Here is a 22,002-nt window from a genome sequence, read left to right on the forward strand (position 1 = left end):
TTCATTGATTCCTTTAGAATGCAACATAACCTTTGTTTATCGATAAGCTAATCTAATCCTGAGCAAAGGTTATTATATTACAAGAGGTTACCAAGAGCTAGTGCAAGAATTCAAGTTGGTGCCTCCACATGTGTTTCACCCCTGCACAAGTTAAACCTCCCCACATGATAAGACTGACGTTTTTGGTGTTACATAGCTGCAATATACTAATTCAAAATTAACTTCATGTTCCTATTTATTGTTATTGTCCCTTTATCAAATAAATGTTCAACAACATTTAACCCATAACTTTTACATCGCATTTTTTCAAAACAACTACACTAAATTTGAACATATCCGAGCAGGCATTACAGCTCATACTTTTATAAATTAAACAAAATAAATAAGCACATACCAAAAAGAGCGCCCGTTTTCTGCATTGAGGAAAGAAATGTTTCTGGGTTGCCATGAGGACAAAGGCTACCTCGTCTATTACACAAGCCTAACCAATACGCTGATAAAGATATCATTATGAAAGCCATACCATACAAAACATAACTTGACACAAATCAGACACAGAGGTCATGAGAAAGTGGATACTTGAAGTGATCAACAGTGGATGAAAAAGTGAAGCCTCAGTCTGAAGCCAATGGTTCAACAAGGCAACTGCATTCCTTGTCAGGATTTATTCAGCTCTCTCTTCTCCAAGGTCAAGGATCATAAGCATGTACAAAAAAGTATAAGGTGAGAGCTGGGCAAGGGAAGTGGAAATGTGTCTAAAAGGAAGGATTAGCTGAGATAGTGAGAGGTGGAGGGGGGATGGGGAGTTCTGTAGATACTTCTTTTGCAGTGGTGGCAAGCAAGAAAACCCATCATGTGTAAGCTGAGACTGTCAACCTGGTGGGCTTAGTTTTGCGTATAGATGCAGTCAAGAAACTTTCTAAAGCAGTCACTGAACATTTTAACCTGCCACGTCGCAGCTTCCAAACACTTATGGTTTGTATTTAAGGGGAGACTTTCCTCGAAAAAACTTTTCTTATATATTTGTACTAGAGATCTGAAAATCCACCCTCTTATAGAACATTTCAAATAAATTTCAAGTGTGTCATTAGTTTCTGTGTAGCTTGTTATGATCGGCCTGCAGGGGTACCGACCTGCAAAATTTTCCCAGCCCGCTGCAGCAGTGGGGGTGGCGATCTTTGGAGAAGCAACCTTGGAACCCAATCAAGTGCCAATATCTATTCAAACAGCATGTAGAATTACTGGAACTTGTACACTTGAAACCTTGTACACTTACAATTGTCTTATACTAACAAAATTTGGCGTACATACTCTTGAAGATATGTACTGTGCTATTGTCTACTTGAAATTGCAATATCTCCAAGCAATAAGTTGCTAACGTAGACGGTTATGTTTCAGAGAACTGAGAGAAAAAAAAAATTGGTTGAAATGTTCTAATTTTTTGCATAGTTTCAGTAATTGTACACACTGTTGGGCTAGATATCGGCACTTTGCGATCTACAAAGAGCTAAACAAGCTACAGCACGATGCTCTTTGTGAAAATTTATTACATAAAGAAGTGCCCATAAAGATTACTATATTTTGTCATTGTGCATCACATAACTCTAATACTATAACAGCTACACAAAAAGTAGCGCCATATTTGAAATCTGCATAGAAAGCTCTATACTTTACTGAATTTAGAAACCTCTAATACAAGTAATAAAAAAAGTTGTTTCGAGGAGCATCTCCCCGCAAGTCACATTTTCATTCTTCCACAGAGAGAAAAATATAAGGAGTTGTACCTCATCCACAAGTTTGACAAGTAACAACCAAAAGGCATTAATGATTCATTATACTACTAATGACAAGAACATAAAAACAGCAGTCAAACTTCTGCCATCTTACATCTGGTAAGAACAGAGCTAACTATTTTCTTCTTTTGACAAGCCATGTTTTCTATTTATTATTCACCTTTTATTAAATTTTAGTGTACATTTCTTATTTATTGTTATATTGTCTACTTTTTCTTTCTCTCATATTTCGAAAATATGTTTGCCCACTGCTTTCTTCTCCCAAAACTCTTTACGCTTAACTTGACACATCTTGATGACCTTCAAAGTGTCTATTTTTCAATTCTATTATTTCCAATAGTGCAAAGCCTATCTCTGCTTACTTCATGAAAAAAAATCAAGCCCACTAAGTTGACAAGCACTGCATATGTGCAGCAGATTTTCTTGCTTGCAACCACCACAAAAGAAGCATCTGCAGTAACCCTGCCTTCCCCCACCTCTCACACAGTCACAACTAATCTTTCCTTTCGAGCACTTCCAATTCCTTTACCTAGCCTAAACATTACCCTTTCATGCCTGCTTAGGCTTTTCATACCTTGGGGGACTGAGGCTTCACTGCCCCTTTGCTTCTGTAATTTTTTTGGTTACTTCATGCAGAGTGTGCCCTGCAGTTCAAGACCAGCAGGTATGGTTACACTAGGGATACACAAAATCAGCTTGAGGCTAGACCAATCCCGTACCAAGTTGAACTCCCATTGGCTGAATGTGATAGTAGGTCTTAGGTGCCTATGAAGTTAGATTCAAGACACTTGGCAGGTTATTCTGTTCTTGTGCGTGGTGCTATGTACTACTAGCTCAAATAACAGTGGTCAAAGTGAACTTATTCTTTGTTTTTATTCTGGTCTCGTGCAAGGTGTGCCTCATAATGTCAGCTGTGTCAACAGAGAATTTAGAGGGCCCCTCACCAGGTCTGGCCATTTTGAGCTGACAAGCGCAGTGCATAAGTGCACTAACAATCGTGTCTGCAAAGTATTACACTGCTGCGTGCCACGAAGAGAGCTGAAATTTCAAACCAAACACCGTGCACCCTTTTCCTCGTGGGTGCTGTGCTCCCAGCTGGAAAGTCGACGTAAATTGCACAAATGCACCAACGTTAATTGCAGTGCTGCAACATCACTCACAGTTAAATGCGACAGTGACAATTATTCATGGCAACATCAATGATTTGTTTGATCTGTTGCTTTAATAGATGTAAAGTTTAGAAAAATAATAAAACCTACAAACCAAATGTCTGCAAATCTTTGTTTCGCGTCGTGCCATAGCAATAAGGATGTAATTCTGTTTGATCTGCTTGTTCCCATGTCGTGCAGTCATGCACACAGAAAATGAAACTATATGCCATTTTGTACCGATTTCCAATGCATGATCATGCTCTTTGATCCACTTGCATCTGCCTCAGTGCTTGTGACTGTGGCACTGAGCTATACCGCTAACCAGGTATTCTCATACAGTGCACGCAAACTTGTGCATTGCACAAAACAACACAAATGCAACAGCTCGTGTGTTAGACCGTCACTAAAAAGCATCACTCAAGCAAAAATGTGAGCAGGAAAAAAAAGAGAAGGCAGAGTCCATGATGTACCTATCCATCACTAAATCCTCTGGCTCTGGTATGGGAGACCGCAGGGAAGAATTTCACTTGCGGAGGCTAGACAGGGGTAAGTTGAAAGAGCGAAGGAGCGTCTATGTTGACGGTGATGCTCGCCTCCCGAAATCATGCGTTCGTGGCACTTCAAATATTTCTGTCTCTGCTATTAACGAACTAATTCGAAAAATTATTGTGGTAGAACACTCCTTAGAGGGCACATGACAATTTCCAGCATATAACCAAAATTTGCTGTGTGGCCTGGTGAGGGCCCTTTAAGAGTTGCGGTCAGTGCAGCTTTTCTTGCTTCTTTGTTTCCGTACATATCTTGCAAATGAGTTTGCTTCTGTAAAGCTTAAGACCTTTTTGCATTAAGAGTAGCCACACTCAGTTCCCCCAAAAGATCTCTCAGCAATGAATGAGAGACAGCATCTACTTTGTCTTAGACTTTAAAGTACCTGCCCAGTCATCGCTATTGTATCTCAAGCAGAAGGAACACAACTTTACACAGCCTAAGCCTCCACCAAGCGCACAGAAACATAGAGAAGCACTCGTTTTCTGTCCCAATGATTGAAGGGCTTGAGATTGCTTACAAAGCATTACAGTAAGAAGTATACTCCTGGTCAAGATTCTGTTTCAAGTAAAGCAATGCTTTTAATGCTGTTTAATTTTGGCTAATATCATCATCATCATCATCATCACCGCCACCAGTCTATTTTATGTCCACTGCAGGACGAAGGCCTCTCCCCACGACCTCCAATTACCCCTGCCCTGCGCCAACTGATTCCAACTAGCACCCGCAAATTTCCTAATTTCGTTGCACCACCTAGTCTTCTGTAGTCCTCTACTGTGCTTCCCTTCTCTTGGTACCCATTTTGTAACCCTAATGGTCTAACAGTTATCTAACCTGCACATTACATGACCTGCCCAGTGCCATTTTTTCTCTTCATGTCAATTAGAATGTCGTCTATACCCATTTGCTCTCTGATCCAAATCGCTCTCTTTCTGTCTCTTAACAATGCACCTAACATTCTTCATTCCATCGCACTTTGCGTGGTCTTTAACTTGTTCTCAAGCTTCTTTGTCAGTCTCCAAGTCTCTGCCTCATATAACAGCACCAGTAAAATGCACCGATTGTATACCTTCCTTTTCAATGACAATGATAAGCTTCCAGTCAGGAGCTCACGATGTCTGCCGTATGCGATCCAACCCATTTTTATTCTTCAGTGAATTACCTTCTTATGGTCAGGGTTCCCTGTGATTAGCTGACCTAGGTAAACGTACTCCTTCACAGAGTCTACAGGCTGACTGGCATCCTGAATTCTTGTTCCGTTGCCCGGCTATTCATCATTATCTTTGCCTTCTGCATATTAATCTTCAGCCTCACTCTAACACTCTCTCTGTTAAGGTCCGCAATCATTTGTTGTAACTCGTCTGCAGTATTGTTGAATAAAACAATGTTATCGGCAAACTGAAAGTTGCTGAGGTATTCGCTGTCGATCCTTACTCCTAAACCTTCCCAGTTTAATAGCTTGAATATTTCTTCCAAGCATGCAGTGAATAGCATTGGAGAGATTGTGTCTGCTTGTCTGACTCCTTTCTGTATTGGTATCTTCCTACTTTTCTTGTGTAGAATTAAGGTGGCTGTGTAATCTCTATAGATATTTTCCAAGGTATTTATGTAAGCGGTCTGTACTCCTTGATTACGCAATGCCTCTATGACTGCTGGTATCTCTACTGAATCAAATGCTTTTTCGTAATCTATGAAAGCCATATAGAGAGGCTTATTGTACTCTGCGGATTTCTCTATAACCTGATTAATGACATGGATGTGATCCATTGTAGAGAATCCCTTCCTGAAGCCAGCCTGTTCCCGTGGTTGACTAAAGTCCAGTGTTGCCCTTATTCTATTGGAGATTATTTTGGTAAATATGTTATATAATACTGGGAGTAAGCTAGTGGGCCTATGATTTTTCAATTCTTTAATGTCTCCCTTTTTGTGGATTAGCATAATGTCTGCATTCTTCTTCCAGTTTTCTGGGACCCTTGCAGTCCATAGACACTTTATATAAAGAGCCGCCTGTTTTCCTAGCATTATGTCTCCTCCACCTTTGATTAAATCGACTGTTATTCCATCTTCTCCTGTCGCACTTCCTTGTTTCATGTCTTGCGAGGCCCTTCTGACCTCATTACTAGATATAGGAGGAATTTCTGTATCCTGTTCATTATTCTTTCGAATGGAGTTCTCCTGAGTCCTCTGGGTACTGTACAGGTCAGCATAGAATTCTTCTGCTGCATTTATCATACCTTCGAGATTGCTGATGATACTACCCTGCTTATCTTTCAGTGCATACATCTTGGTTTGTCCTATGCCAAGTTTCCTTCTCACTGATTTCAGGCTGAATCAATTTTTTATGCCTTCCCCAGTCTTTCTCACGTTATAATTTCGAATATCACTTATTTTCGCCATGTTGAAAAGTTTTGGCAGTACCACGAATTCTATCTTATCTCTTGATGATGATGATATGTGATGTTTAATGGCGCAAGGGTCAGGTATGGCCAAAGAGCGCCATGGCAAATGATAATTTTAACAATGTATTGTGAATGGCGTGGACAGTAAAGTTCATCATGGTAGATGTGACATGGCTGCAGAAGGGCCTAAAAACTGTCGCTGTAAATGGCGTAAAAATATAGGTAGTAGTCTTATCTTATCTCTTGAGTAGTCTTATCTCTTGAGTAGTCTCATCTCTTGAGTAGTCTTATCTCTTGAGTTGGACACTTTCATTCTTTGTCATTTCTTTATTTGGTTCTTTGTTATTTGGGAGAGCTTGCCTACTGGTTGCCTTGGTGCCTTGCCTCCCACTTCAGTTGCTGCCTCTGAAGCCAGCCTCGTTACGGTTTCACTCATTACCTCTGTCATCATCATCTCTCTCTTCTAAGGCTGCAAATTTGTTTGCAAGTACCAGTCTAAATTTGTCTGCTTTTACCATTACTGCCTCTAAGTTGACCTGTTTGTTCTTGACCAATTTTACTCTCGTTCTTCAAATTGAGGTAAATCCTAGCCCTCACTAACCTATGATCACTGCACTTTACCCTACCTCTCACTTCTACATCCTGCACTATGCTGGAATCGGTAGCAAATATGAAATCAATTTCATTTCTTGTTTCACCATTAGGGCTTTTCCAGGTCCACTTCCTGTTGCTGTAGCTTCCTCAAGAACGTATTCATTAGTCGGAGTTTATTCCTTTCCGCAAATTCTACCACCATCTCTCCTCTAGTGTTCCTAGAATCGATGCCATAGTTTCACCAGCCTGCTTTCTGCCCACTTTTGCATTGAAGTCGCCCAGGACCACAGTACACTGAGTTTGCACTTTTCTAATCGCTAATTTAACATCTTCATAACACTGTTCTATTTCATCATCATCGTGGCTGGATGTTGGAGCGTAGGCTTGTACTACCTTTAATCTATACCTCTTATTAATATTGATTACAACTACAGCTACTCTCTTATTAACGCTGTAGAATTCGTCAATGTTGCCCGCTATGTCCTTGTGGATTAAGAATCCTACTCCGTATTGCTTCTTATCAGGGAGACTTCTATAGCAGAGGAAATGGCTGTTATTCAGCAATGTCCTCTGCTATAGAGGTCTCCCTGATAAGAAGCAATCTATCAAACATGTATATCAATTGACAAAAAATATATTTACTTCAGTTATTTATTTAAATAAATAAAGGGTTATTGGTCGACAGATTTATTATTTGAAATAAATTGGCATTTTTGTATCATTTTGGAACAACATTACATTGGGAAAGGGTACTAATGCATGCCAGGTCTATGTTGAATGACTGCTGCTCTCATATAGTGAAACATTCACTGTTACTTAGCATAAATGCCTCAGAGCTTTTCTTCCTGCAATATGCTCAGGCATAAACCTTTTCAATTAACAATGGATATGCAGTACGAATACTGTTCACATGTGCTTGGTGTTCCTCAGCTGAAACCAAAGATGCTTTAGCTTTGCACAAGCCAAACACTTTGCATTTTAGATACTTTTGTACACCATGTACGAATATAAAATATGCATGCATTCCAAGATACAATTTACATTGTACACTTGGCAGGCACTTTCACTTTTCCTCATTCAGCTTTTTGTATTCATCCTGCACTTAACATTTGCACCAAGACAATGGCCATTTCTCACCTGAGCCTTGACAATGCGCTTTTCGTCGGCAAGCTTGCGTGCCACATAACGATAGTCACGAGAGACTGAATTGAGCTTGGCAGTGGCACTGATCAGCATGCTGTCCAGAAGAGCCCAGCCAAAGGCCAGAAGGCTGCGTATCCGTTCAGCATATGTGTCCTCCACTGGTGGCTGTTGAGCTGTGCTTTCCGGTGGTGGCACTTCACTCCCTGGCACCTAAAAGAGACATTATTGTTCAACAGCTATTCCCTAAAAAACAGTGCAACTACTTCAGGAAATCAGAATGGCTTACGTAAACCCCAGATGGGGGTTGAGCTGCAGTATATATTCTCGTGCAAGGGCGACAACTTCTTAGTAAAACTCATGAAATTTTAATTCACAAGCATTCGAAATTGAACTTTATGGGTTCGAAATTTAACTTTAACTTTAATTTAATTTAACTTTATTTAAATTTAACTTTATGGTTCGAAGAATTCGAAATTTAACTTTATGGGTTTAAGCATGTTAACACCACAGTACTGTTAGTGTGCCCCAAAAACATCACAATATCAGTAATAAGTAATAATCCTGTTTAACATCCCAAAGCTACACCTTGTCTATAGAGGTCACTGTAATGAAGAGCTCCAGATTGAGCTTGATCACCTGGATTTCTTAAAGATGCATGAAAACCTCGGCACATTGTTAGTTGACTGTGATTGAAATGCTACAGCAAGAAATCAAACCTGGTATCTTGAGCTTGGTGGCAGACCCAAGCATATGAGTTATTGCGAGTGCCCAGAGCTCCAGAAAAGGTCAGTGCATTTTGTAGCAATGAGTGAAAGGTGACTAAAATGCAACAAACACTGCATTCATCCTTTTCATGCATTTTTGTCAGCCTCCATTAGGAGAGTTCAAAGCTTCCAGAAAAACCACAGCGTTTGGCACACATGAATGTGTGCACTTCACACTGTGCACATATTGAACTTGTTTTAGTGTTGACACATACAGACACAAAAAGGAGCCCACAATACATGAAACTTTGTGTAATGTGCCCCTTGTGTTTATGTATGTCAGTGCTAAAACAAGTTCACTGTGAGAAATGAACTCGACCAAATTACCACTTTAGTGACTGTGCACATAAACCATGAGACAATTCAGGTTTTAAAATTTGGTAACAAATACACGGCTCACAACCTTGGTTTTGTGTTCCATGTTCTTGTAAAAACATGGGGCCCTTTACCACTCTCGAAGAAAGCAGAAAAATATTCCCTGTAACAATCTGTCCTTTGACAGGATCTGAATGGATTCTCCCAGAGCCAGCACTGGTGCACATACTAGACATGCTAGCCACTTGGCCATAACCCATCTGCTGACAACTATGCCTTATGCATGACATGTAACAGGTAAGACTTGAATAATGATGTGCACATCTTTTAAGTGCAAGCACTTAAAAAAGAATGTTCTGATAATAAATGCTAGTGACACATTGTAGTGGAATAGAAGAGCCTGATGAGAAAGAAGTGTTGCTTGCAATTACCTCAGCCATGGTAGGTGGGTAAGTCTATAGTCTAATGGTGCCAATTTCTTTTAATCACTTTAATGACCATGTATGCAGTGAAGAAATAACACTGCCTAAGTGGTTTGTGCCACAGTACAAGAACAAAACTTGTGCAGAATAAAGATTAACTTTATGTGTACCCTAATTTTTAACTTGTGCGGAGACGTTGAAGTAAATCCAGGCCCTAATCCAGAGGAGTCTAGCACTCGCGAGTTGCTGGAAAAGTTGCTTTTAGGTCAGAATAAGCTAGCTGAGGATGTGGCAGCCCTCCGAACACAGCAAACAAATATGGAAAAACGTCTTGCGGAGTGGGATTCCCGCTTCCTAGAAATAGAAAAGCAAACTGAGCGCGTGGACAGCCTTGAACGAACGGTAAAATCCTTGGAGGCCAAGATTACTGACTTAGAGGACAGGAGTAGACGCTCAAATCTAGTGGTCTTTGGCGTGCCTGAGGACGAAAATGAAACAGAGACTGATTTGCGGAACAAAATTCTAACTGAAATTTTTTCTACTAAACTTGAAGTCACATGTAAATCAGTTGGCAGAATTCACCGTCTTGGTCGGTCTGGCAGTTCCAGACCAGTCATCTTGTACTTTCAGGATTACGAAGAAAAAAAAACAGATTATGAAAAATGCTTACAAACTAAAAGGTTCCAATACATCTGTACAAAATGACTACTCGCGAGATACGCTCAGGAAGCGTAAACTTCTGTGGCACAGTGCTTCAGAGGAAAGACAACAAAAAAGGAAAGTAAACTTAATTCACGAAAAACTACGCATTGATAATAACGTCTTTGTTTGGGATGATACGGAAAACGCTCGAGTAAAAATTGGAAAGTACAACAATTCTAAGAAAGATTGACTTCACTATGCAGATAATAAAGAACTCCGTATTATAAACATCAATGCCCGTAGTATCGTTAATAAATGTGATCAACTTGAGGCTATTATTATAGGTTATAGTCCGCATATAGTTGTTCTAACTGAAACATGGCTACACAGCGGAATAGAAGATGAAGTCGTGTTCCCGCCTTCTTATCGTGTTTTTCGACGCGACAGACCAACGAGAGGAGGTGGGGTAGCTGTACTGGTAAAGAAAAATATGCCGTCCACTCTTTTGCGTCAGGCTGACGATATAGAAACTATTAGCCTAAAAATTTCTTGTTGGGGACAATCTTTCCTGTTGTTTGCCGTTTATCGAGCACCCGGTTCACCGCTTCAATTCATGAGTGATTTGCGTACGCATATCACTTCGTTCACGCACACAAAAAAAATATTTCTGTTAGGAGACTTCAATCTTCCAGGAGTTAATTGGGAGGATAATACTTCTTGCACTGAACTTACTCCCCATGTCAATTATATGCGTGATGTAATTCTATGCCACAATTTACATCAAGTTGTAACTTTACCCACGCGAGTATACGGATCTTCGTCGTCAATACTTGACCTCGTGTTTGTGAATAGAAATGTCGAAAAGTTATCAGTGTCTGTTGAACGCGGCATATCTGATCATGAAATGGTATGTTTTTCATGCTGCTTGGAAAAATGCAATCGCAGTAATGCAAAAAGTGTTGTAGTGAAGGACTTTTCACGTGCCAGGGACGAAACTATTTTAGATTATCTAGATTTTCACCTCAGCAACTTTAAAGGAAACAATGTTATAGAACTTTGGGACAGGTTTAAAGAACTTTGCACATATTGTGTTCAAAATTTTGTACCAAACAAGACAAAGAAAACAGCGAAAGTTAACCCTTGGGTTACGCGGGAAGTCATTCACTTGAAAAGAAAGATTAAACGCTGGAGACGAAAGAACGCCCCTATAACGCAAATTCAAACCGCAAGAGCTAAATTAAGCTCGTCTATTGGGCATGCTAAACGGCGATATTTTAACCACACTCTGCCCAATTTTATTCGTACCATGCCACAAAAATTTTGGACATATTTGAGTAAAAAAAACAAACCAATTGAACAAATAGTGGATGGCGGCATTCTTATCGTCGAAAAGCAAAGTATTGCAGAGCATTTCAACACATACTTCCATAGTGTCTTTGCAAATACAAGTGATATATCGATTCCCATTTTTTCTTTGTCCGTTGCAAACTCGGACCTTGTATCTGTACCTGGCGTAGTTTCTATGCTTCTTAACTTAAAAACCAAATCAACCCCTGGTCCTGACAATATATTGAATGTTTTTCTGCACCGATACGCAGAAATGGTGTCCAAGTTTCTTGTGATCATTTTTCGTGCTTCATTATCCACAGCAACTCTTCCTATTGACTGGCTAACTGCACGCGTAGTACCTGTACCGAAAAAAGGGGACCTAACACTGATAAGTAACTATCGCCCAATATCGCTAACGTCATCATGCTGTAAGATGCTAGAACACATCATAGCTAACTACATTACTAAATTCTTAAGTGATAACAGTGTACTCTCACCTGAGCAACATGGTTTTCGAAAAGGTTTTTCTACTGTCACCCAATTAACATCGGTTATTCATTATTTTGCGAATATTCTAGACAAATCCAGCCAGGTAGATGTAATATTTTTAGATTTCAGGAAAGCATTTGACCTTGTTTCACACTCCAAGTTAATTGAAAAACTTCGATTAATTAACATTCCTTGTTTCATTGTTAATTGGGTTTCAGCATACCTCACTAACCGAAAACAGTTTGTTAGTATCGATACTTACCATTCCCATGAACTTCCAGTTACCTCAGGTGTCCCTCAAGGTAGTGTTTTAGGGCCTTTATTATTCTTAATTTATATTAATGACATTGCCAGCGTTGTCACAGCACCAGTTCAAATAAAACTGTTCGCTGACGATTGTGTTCTGTTCAGTGAGGTAACCGGTTGCGATGATCAGATAACCCTGAACAATAATCTTCAAAACCTTCTTTCTTGGTGCAATCGTTGGAACATGGAGGTAAATGCTAACAAAACAGTTTACATGAAGATAACTAAAAAAATAAATAGCCTATCTTTTCCTTACGCTCTCGGATCTGAACCATTAACCGAGGTTAGGGAATACAAATATCTTGGCGTCACAATAACTCATAACCTGCACTGGAACATTCACATTTCTAACGTATGTGACTCAGCCTTTCGTAAACTCTGTCTTCTACGTCATAAACTAAAACAAGCTCCCGCTGAAACTAAACTTTTAGCCTACACATCAATAATAAGGCCAAAACTGGAGTATGCCTGCATAGTGTGGGACCCTTACACAAAAACGAACATTGGTGCACTAGAAAGAGTACAGCGTAAAGCAATCAGATTTATTTTTTCGAAATACCACATGACTGATTCCCCGACAGCAATAATGAGACAACATGGCATTCAGACATTGGAAATACGAAGAAAAATACAACGGCTGAAATTTCTTTTTCTTCTTAAAAATAATCTCCTCGCCCTCACTCCTGAGCCTTATGTAACGCCAATGGCAGCACGCCGAACACGTCATCGTCATGCTGACTCTTTAACTCCCTATAATGCCAGAACTAACATTTTTAAATATTCTTTTTTCCCACGCACTATAACCGATTGGAATAATTTACCTCAGTCGCTACTAAACAGTACTGATTCCATTGACCGTTTGAACTACTGATTTCATAGTAATAACTGAAATTGATCTTTGTGTTACATTCCTTCTCATTGCTTAAAATTGTACTGACGGTTCATTTGTACATTTACTCTTCACTTTTGTTTTGGGAATTGTTTGGTTACAAGAGCGAGTGTTCTTTTTACCCATTTGGTTCTCGCAGCTGGTGGACTCCATTGCTATTGTGCACACTAATTTGGTCCTTTTGTTCTTACGTCTGCAAATGCAATTATTCTGTATTTTGCATGCCCCTCCTGCCTGGGCCTCAATGAGGCCTGCAGTATTGTATAAATAAATAAATAAATAAGCAGCCTTTCCAAACCTAACATAAAGAAAGGGGAGCAACAGTATTTATGAAAACATACCAACCAACACAGGATGTTGATCAGTGAGGATGCCACAACAATTTCGTAAAATTTCAACATACTCAAGGTGCTGGGAACCAGGGGACTAACCTGGCTAGGCTCTTGAGGCTGTGAAAGCTTGGAAGCAGTGGGACCACTAGAAAGTGCGATGGTGGGAGCAGCAGTGGGAGCCGCAGCGGGAGCAGCAGCGGTGGCACTAGCGGTGGGTGCAAGAGCAGTCTCTCCCTCAAGAGTGTCATGACGGGGGTCCTCTGGGAGGACTGCCTCGTCAGCACTCGTGGAAGGCAAGTCACTTGCACTTGGCAATGGTCTGCTAGATGACTTGGAGGGCTGCAGACACCATAATGCTTCTCAACAAGCACATACTTGTAGAAGGATTTCTGAAACACACGTTCCTATGCAACAAATAGGAATGTGTGTTTACCTAACCTAACCCTGTTAATGCATCATTGAGGTCTCTTCCACGACAGCTGCAGCAGATGACTCCTAGAGAGAGCAGCTCACTTGCTGTGAATAAGGCTTCCTTTAAAAATTTTATCATGAAATATGCAAGCGACTGATGTAACTCTGTACTACAAACAACAAAAGCTTGGTTCTCAGCAGTGTGGAAGCTCAATAGAAACTGAAGTTAAGGATTTGAGGAAGGACTGTCTGAAGAAAAAAGAAAATATTGAAGAAAATGTACACTTGCCATTCAATATAGAACATATATGCACTTTCTGAACATAGTATGGCTACCTTGATAACAGAAACAAAATGCACAGCAACTTCAGTTATATATGCAATGAATGACGTAAGGTCTGCAAATAAATCTTGCAAAGTGAAGAGGGGACTGCATTCTGTTTATCATACGTGCAGTAGATGGCATGCATGATTCTAAAAGCATGTGGGATGACAAGTTTATTTTACCAATGATAGGGGCTGAATTGAAGTTAATGGCATCACAAATAACTTAATGCTGCTTGGTCAATTTATTTAATGAAGAGTCTTTTGGCCACATCATCCAGACATTGTTTTAACGGTTTTTCTGCGAGGTTACTGGTTTCATCAATATAGCTGCCCTGGCAATTTCTTGTTTTCAATGCTCTTTTTGCTCTGATGAGTTTCTACTTAGCTTGCTCACAGGGGCTTAGCAGACATTACAACTTGAATATTTGATGATGATGATGATATGTGGTATCTTATGGTGCAAGGGCCAATCATGGCCAGAATGCCAAGCAATGTTGTAATGCAATCAATGATGTAATAAATGACAAATAGCATCATGGTTGGCTATAACAATGTAACGTGGCTGTATAGGGGCCTAAAAAACAGTAGTAAAATAAGTACATATCTATTAACATAGTCGCAATTACTTGTCACATGTGCTGTGAATGTAAAAATAAAATTATGGGGTTTTACGTGCCAAAACCACTTCCTGATAATGAGGCACGCCGTAGTGGAGGACTCCGGAAATTTCGACCACCTGGGGTTCTTTAACGTGCCCCTAAATCTAAGTACACGGGTGTTTTCGCATTTCGCCCCCATCGAAATGCGGCCGCCGTGGCCAGGATTCGATCCCGCGACCTCGTGCTCAGCAGCCCAACACCATAGCCACTGAGCAACCACGGCGGGTGTGCTGTGAATCTGAAAGATATGCTTGATAGAATGAGATACTAAAATATATAAATGCCAATAGCATTATTGCCTCAGCGAGGCCCTTAAATGCAAGGGCCTGTAGGCACGTGTTCTACAAAATGCTACTATCGTAGCAGCAGCCTCTGGTGAGATGCTGTGCTACGAAACTCTTGGGCATATAACTTGCAATAAACTAACATCTTGCAGAAAGTTAAAAACAGATTTTCTGTCAAAAAGTGGATCAGCACCAAGCAACATTGCTGGATATAAAGGAATATTCTGTCGGTAGGCTAGAGGGAAGCGTTTTTTCCTTTCAGCTTCAATTTCTGTACACTCCAGCAAGACATGGAGGACAGTTAGTGTCTCGCCACATCTACAGCAAATGGGAAGTTCACTACTGGTCAACAGATAAAAGTGCGTCCCATGCATATGACCTATCCTAAGGCAGCAGAAAAAGACCTCGATTCGGGGTATTTTTGCTACTAGTGGCAAATTTCCTAATTGTGGCTTGATTAAATGAAGCTTATTGGAGGTTTCGGTGTCCCACTTCTGTTGCCAATGCCTTCTAAGCTTTTTGCGCAAAAATGGCTTTGTGGCTAAGATACCTACGGAAGATTTACCAGCTTTCGTTGCAATGGATGTGGCCCTCAATGCCTCTGTGCCCAGGTACCCAACATACTATGACATGCCAATTAGGTGTATATGCTGTGCACAGGAGCGAATATAGGTCACTGAGTACAGGATTGTTGCGTTTCTGGAGTGACATAAGAGATTTTATGAGTCTGTGAATATAATAGCCTTTTGCAGTTTTGTTTTCTTGATATGTTTAACAGCTGTCAGTACAGCATATACTTCAGCAGTGAATATTCTTGTTTCCGGGTGCAGGACGTTAGATTCTAAAAAGGATGGGTCAATGGCTGTATACAAAATGCTGGCATGTGACTGAGGCATCTGTATAAAATTCTTGGCAAGAGTACTCCGACTGAAGGTCAAGAAAGTGTGTTTTAATATGTACCTGGGGAGCGTTCTTCGTTATTTCAACAAAGGAAGTGTCACGTTCAACGAGCTGCCACGGTGGACATAGCTCGACAGGAGCCAGAGGATTTTCATAAAGCGTAACATCCATTTCTTGACTAAGTTTCCATACACGCAGTGAGAAGGGTTCTCTAATTGCCAGTAAATTATTAAATAAAGTTGCAGATGTCATGTTATTTACAGTTACGTAAGAGAGATGTTCACAGTTTGCGTTTACCTTCAGGAAGTACATAAAACTTGAGTATGATCTGTGAGCATGAAGTGCCCACTCGTTAGCTTTAACGTAGAGACTCTCTACAGGACTTGTCCTGAAGGCACCGGTCACCAGGCACATACCTTGGTGATGGATAGGATCCAGCATCTTCAATGCGCTAAGAGTAGCCAAGTGAAAAACTATGGCCCCGTAATCTAAGCGTGTTCAAATGAGGCTCTTGTAAAGGTTCATGATGCACTTCTTATCGCTACCCCACGTTGTGTGTGACAGAATTTTAAGAATGTTCATGGTTTTTAGGCATTTGTTTCAAAGGTACTTCAGATGCGAAATAAAGGTTAATTTCGTGTCTAAAATTACACCTAAGTGCTCTGTGCTCACAGGTATGTGCTGCCCCTGAAGTTCTATATCAGGATTTGCTATGAGGCCTCTCTTCTGTGTGAAAAGAATGCAGGTGCTTTTGCTGCCATTGAGCTTAAAGCCATTTTCATCGGCCCACTTAGACACCTTCTTTAGACAAAGCTCTACTTGTCGCTCACAGATAGCGAGATTACTTGACTGAAATCCAATCTGAGTGTCATCAATGTATACCAAATAAAATATGCTACGTGGTATTGATAAGTGCAAGGAATTCATTTTTATGATAAAAAGTGTGCAGCTAAGCACGCCTCCTTGCAGTACTCCAGTTTCCTGTATAAATGGTCTCGAGAGACCATTACCGATTCTAACATGGAATGTGCGATTTGATAAATAGCTTTCGATTACATTAAGAATTTTTACACGGATGCCAATTTCTAATTGGTCACGTAGTATTCCATAATGCCACATGGTATCGTAAGCCTTTTCCATGTCTAAGAACACGGAAAGAAGTAACTATTTGTGTATGAAAGCGTCACAAATATGTGCTTCACTGTGAACGAAGTGGCCTGTTGTAGATCGGCCTTCCCTAAAACCACACTGATATGGGTCAAGGAGCTTGTTAAAAATTATGGGGTTTTACGTGCCAAAACCACTTTATGATTATGAGGCACGCCGTAGTGGAAGACTCCGGAAATTTTGACCACCCGGGGTTCTTTAACGTGCACCTAAATCTAAGCACACGAGTGTTTTCACATTTCGACCCCATCGAAATGCGTCCGCCGTGGCCAAGATTTGATCCCGCGACCTCGTGCTCAGCAGCCTAACACCATAGCCACTGAGCAACCACGGCGGGTGTCAAGGAGCTTGTTTGATTCAAGGAAGTGTAAAAGCATAAACAACATGTGAGTGCTATAGGCCGGTAGCTTGCCATAGAGGATAAATCTTTAGCTTGTGCCAAGACAGGGAGACTACAATCGCCTCTTTCCATGCCAACGGAATGTCTCCCGTTTCCCAGACAATGTTGAAAATAGACAACAGAGCCATCTGAGTGTAAGGGTGAAGATGTTTTACCATTATGTACAAGATTCTGTCAGCTCCTGGTGCAGATTTCGTGGAGCCGTTCAAAGATGCTCTGACCTCGGCAATGCTAAAAGGATGGTTGTACGGGTCAGTTTCCCTACATTTACGGTTCAGTGCCTTACTTTCTGCAATCTGTTTATGTTTCTGAAATGACTGAGTAGTTTGCAGAGCTAGACACACGCTCAAAATGTTGTCCCAGAGTGTTCGCCAGGTCTTGAAGGCTGTGGCCTTGACCATCGGCCGAATGCATAAGGTAGGTTTGTCAACTAATTATTTTCTTAGCCTGTTCCAGAATTTTGCTTCTTGCATGGAGGAATCTTCTTAGCCTGTTCCAGAATTTCGCTTCTTGCACAGAGGAATTTATGCTTATGACGTATTTTTCCAGATTTCTCTTGCAGTAATACACCACGTTCTTCAGCCTTGGGATTTCCTGTGCTTAAAGTTTATGAGGTCTTCTGCCGTTGGAGGCTGACGTAGTCAACGCCAGGCCTTGTTTTGCTCCTTATGTGCATTCTTGCATTGTTCATTCCACTACGGCACATGCCTCTTTTTTGTAGTCCCTTTCGTTTGTGGAATGCACTCTATCGCAGCGTCAATTATAAAAGCGGTAAAATAGGCAATAACATCGTTCACACTAAAATATTTAAAAGCGTCTTGCTGCATCTGGGCGATTTCCTCAAATTTTTTTCCAATCTGGGGATGCAACTTTCTATTCAGGGGGGTGTGGGAGGAATTCATTTTGTTCAAAAGTTTTGAAGCAGATGAGAAAATGATCACTCCCATATGGATTTTTAACTACATCCCATTCGAGGCATGGTAGAAGTGTGGCAGAGCAGATAGCTAAATCTACCGCAGAGTACATGTCATGCGCTGTGCTATAGAATATGGGCTCCTTTTTATTTTTTATTTTTGTCTTTTGTGTTACTCGCGCACTGACCGCCTGACCGGCTGGCTCTTCTACTGCCACAAGAACATGCCGCCAATGATACCCCTGAATGCTTCCTAATCTCTCGCATCCCCAACATGCTCCCAGGCCCCCCGTCCTTCTTAAAATTTTGTTTTTCTCTTTCTTGTTCTTTCTCTCTCTCCCCTTTTTTTTCTGTCTTGGTGTCGCCCTGGCTCCAACCCCCCCTCCTTTTTTCTTTTTCCTTTTTTATTTTTTTCTCTTCTTTCTTTTCTTTTCTCCCCGCGTTCCCATTCTCCCGCTCTTGTCCCCTCGTCTTGGGAACGAAGCTCACAGACGTCGGACAACAGCGCTCGTTTCCTCTGAAGTCTCTCTCTTTAAAACCAGCCACCAGCGACAACATCCGCACGTGACGTCACTGCACTAACCCTTTAAAACTAACACGCCGAAGATGACAAGGCCACCTTTGACGAAGATGGGTCCTCCTATGAAACGATGGCCAGCCTTTCTGAGGCATTATCCCTGTTTACAAACTTTATACCACAGAGTGCTATTCCATCTATCAGCCCCTTTCTTGTTTTTGGACTGCACAATCATAGTTGTTTAGCATTTCATTTTTATGATCAAGGCATCTATGCTGGGCAATAAAACAAGTGGGGTCCTCATACAATGATTTCCTTGCACAGAAGGACCATAGTTGTTCCGGCAACAGCAGTATTTCTTGAAGTCTGATTAGAATGTGATAAAATTTAGAGGAGTAAACTTAAGGTAATCTTTCGGTATTCGGTGGCAAAATTGTACTAGAAATAAAAAATTTAGAGGCCAACTGGTGCACGAATAAAAGGCTAGAGTAAGTTCAAGTTGTATAGCAGAGATGAAATTACCACAAAAAGAAGGACAAGACGACACACAATGCGCCAACTACCAACAAAAGTTTAGTTTTCCAGAGCACGAATTTATACACTTGCACAAAGCCTCCACACATGCACAAATAATTACCTCCTAAGAAGGTAATTGCACACGCGTGGTGGCTTTGTGCGAGCTTATAAGATTGTGCCCTGGTAAAATAAACTTTTGCTGGTAGTGCAGGCTTTCTATGTCGTCTTGTCCTTTTTGTGGTCATTACATTTGTGCTTTACAACCCGAAAATCATGGAACCAACAAGCCCAAATTTCCACTACTTACAGTGTACAAATATGTCAAAAAAGCTTTGTTCACAGTGCCCTTGCTCATTTTGGTTGTAACAACATAGCACAGGATGTCCAGTGAATCAAATATGGACCAAATTTGGTTGAGCATACTAAAAACAGCAGGTACAAAGATTTGCTCAATAAAGGTGTGTCCCTTAAATGATCGTTTCTATCACTAGCAGTTCATGCACAATGTTTAAGTGAGCAGTGCAAAACTGCACTGGTAGCCTCAATGCATGCAGATTATACATGTTCAGGAACTATGCCTCTGCTGATATCAATTATATCAATGTCACGTACAGTGCATGATATGAACATAGATGGTTCTTTATGATGTTGAATCAATTTGCAACTATATAATCAACTACATGTGCACCACATCCAACCTTGATGCTGGCATCTCAGCAGTTATGTACCTAAAGCGGACAACGCACGTGCACATGGCCACATGTATGAGTTACAACTTCAGAAAAATAATGTTTGTGTGTATATTTGCACCAAAGCATTGTTGGAGTGTGTTGTACAAAATGTTTTAGTAATGAGCACTTCCGTAGTAATCAGCCTTTCTACATGCTTTACTACGCACACACACATTCTCCTTCAGAAGTTGTACAATATGTTTGCTTTTGCAATTGTTTGCTGATCAGAGATTCTGCAATCACTAGCCATGATCACAATAGGCGAAGGTACACTTGAAGGTAGTGAGCAGTGCATAATCATCCAGCATAATGCTGGAGCAGCCACTGATGGTACTGACAATGTGTGCGAGATGCACACAGTACTGCTACACACTCTATATATTTTGCACAGTTCCAATGGGGTTTTAAGAGATGTTCAACATGCAATGGTGCACAGCAGGAAATGAAAGATTGAAAGCGCAGCCTGAAGTGATGTGCAGATGGATTAAACAACAGAAGAAACATATAGTCATAAAACAGAAATGCAGTGACAAGAAAGGCATTACTGGACACCTCTGGCATCTTTAACTGATTTACTGCAGTTATGTAAGTAAATCAGTAACTACAGTGTGACATTAGAGGCTATAGATTTACTCTGGTAAATGATTTACAACATGGGTGTTGGGTCAATTATTAAAAAGTAAGTCTTTATTCGAGTTATGGTGCTGAAAGTTTATTGACGTGTGTAATTTTATCTGCTTATTTTGAATATGAGGTCCATTTATATTTAATTTGGTAAAGATTTGCGAAAAATCAGTTCCTCAAATTTCACTAAACAGGGTATTGTGTGTGTGCATGCTTTTGCAGGATTAAAAATATCCAATAAAACAAACCTCATTGGTCTGTTTACCCTAAAACACATACACACAATAGAGTGTAACACTTAAGCGTTACACTATAGCGTGACATTATAGATATAAAGTTTGGCCATTATGATTGTGCTAATTATTTCACAACTTTGAAATTTTGCAAACATCACCTTTAGTTCCTTAGCACTCCTTGTCCCAAATCTTATCTCCGCATGCCCCTTAGTTAACCCATAAAAGTGATTTAAAGTATGCAATTTAAGTGTAACACCCATTGTGCAACATTACGTGACAGCAAAACATTACAAGCACTAAAGCTTGACTTTGTAGGGCATTACTACAATGTGCAAAAGAACAAAAGTTGGTATAATTCCTTGCACTAATTTGCGTTTTCTCTTCTCTATGTCGTTTTGTCCAGCCATCTTTCAAGAAGACCAGCCCCGTACCTGCATAACTGTGAATTCTATTGAACCTGAGCACTTGCAAGGAGAGGAAAATAAGATAACACTTAGGCAAACAGCTGTTGGTTAAAGGTCAAAACGTCTGAAATTGCTTTCAAGCATTTCCTTTAACAAACAAAAAAGGCCTACGTATTTCGAAAAGAATTAAAAGAAATTATTTTAATGCTTGCAAATACATTACCACACGTGGGCTATATTGCGCTGCAAGTACAACGACCCATCCTCTTTAATGCATCACATACAAAAAACGAAACAATGAGCCTTTACACAGGCAGATAAAACACATTTTTTTAAAAACATGCAATATTCAGTTATAAAGCTTGAATAACTCTGACTTCGAAGCTCGAACATGCAATGAAAAAGGAAAAGCCAAGACCTGTGATGTTCCAGAAACGGTGCGACTGAGTGGTGATCGGTCCATGCTCACAATAGGAGATAGACGGCTTGACTCATTAACATCATCTGCCTCCTCGGACACCAAGCGAGCATCTTCTGATGCACACTTTATGGTTCCACTTTTCATTGCATTACTCAGCAGCTGAAAAAGAAAACAGACTTTGATAAACTGCAATGAAGGTGAAGATTGCATCCATGCTCATTCATTTAGCTGGATTTCGCTCTTTCTTCAATGCCTTGCACTGCAAAGGCTATGGAGGAGCGGGGCATGCCCACAGCACTCCACGTCACCGTGACGTGCAGTTCAAGTACACACCACTACTTCCTTCACACTGCAGGTGACACTATCAGCTGCAGGGGC

General features: G+C 40.6%; 1 protein-coding gene across 4 annotated transcripts in view; it reads right to left on the reverse strand.

Annotated features, from left to right (window-relative positions):
- Positions 1-22,002, reverse strand: part of Piezo (piezo type mechanosensitive ion channel component) — a 228,796-nt gene that overhangs the window by 46,538 nt on the left and 160,256 nt on the right. For all 4 annotated transcript variants that reach the window (XM_065439611.1, XM_065439612.1, XM_065439610.1 and 1 more), the window contains 3 exons: positions 21,622-21,783; positions 13,214-13,453; positions 7,621-7,836 (listed from right to left, as the gene is read on the reverse strand). In XM_065439611.1, coding sequence (XP_065295683.1) covers positions 7,621-7,836; positions 13,214-13,453; positions 21,622-21,783 — 618 coding nt within the window. The remainder of the gene's footprint in view (positions 1-7,620; positions 7,837-13,213; positions 13,454-21,621; positions 21,784-22,002) is intronic.

This window comes from Dermacentor albipictus, chromosome 1 (genome assembly GCF_038994185.2).
Source record: "Dermacentor albipictus isolate Rhodes 1998 colony chromosome 1, USDA_Dalb.pri_finalv2, whole genome shotgun sequence".
NCBI lineage: Eukaryota > Metazoa > Arthropoda > Arachnida > Ixodida > Ixodidae > Dermacentor > Dermacentor albipictus.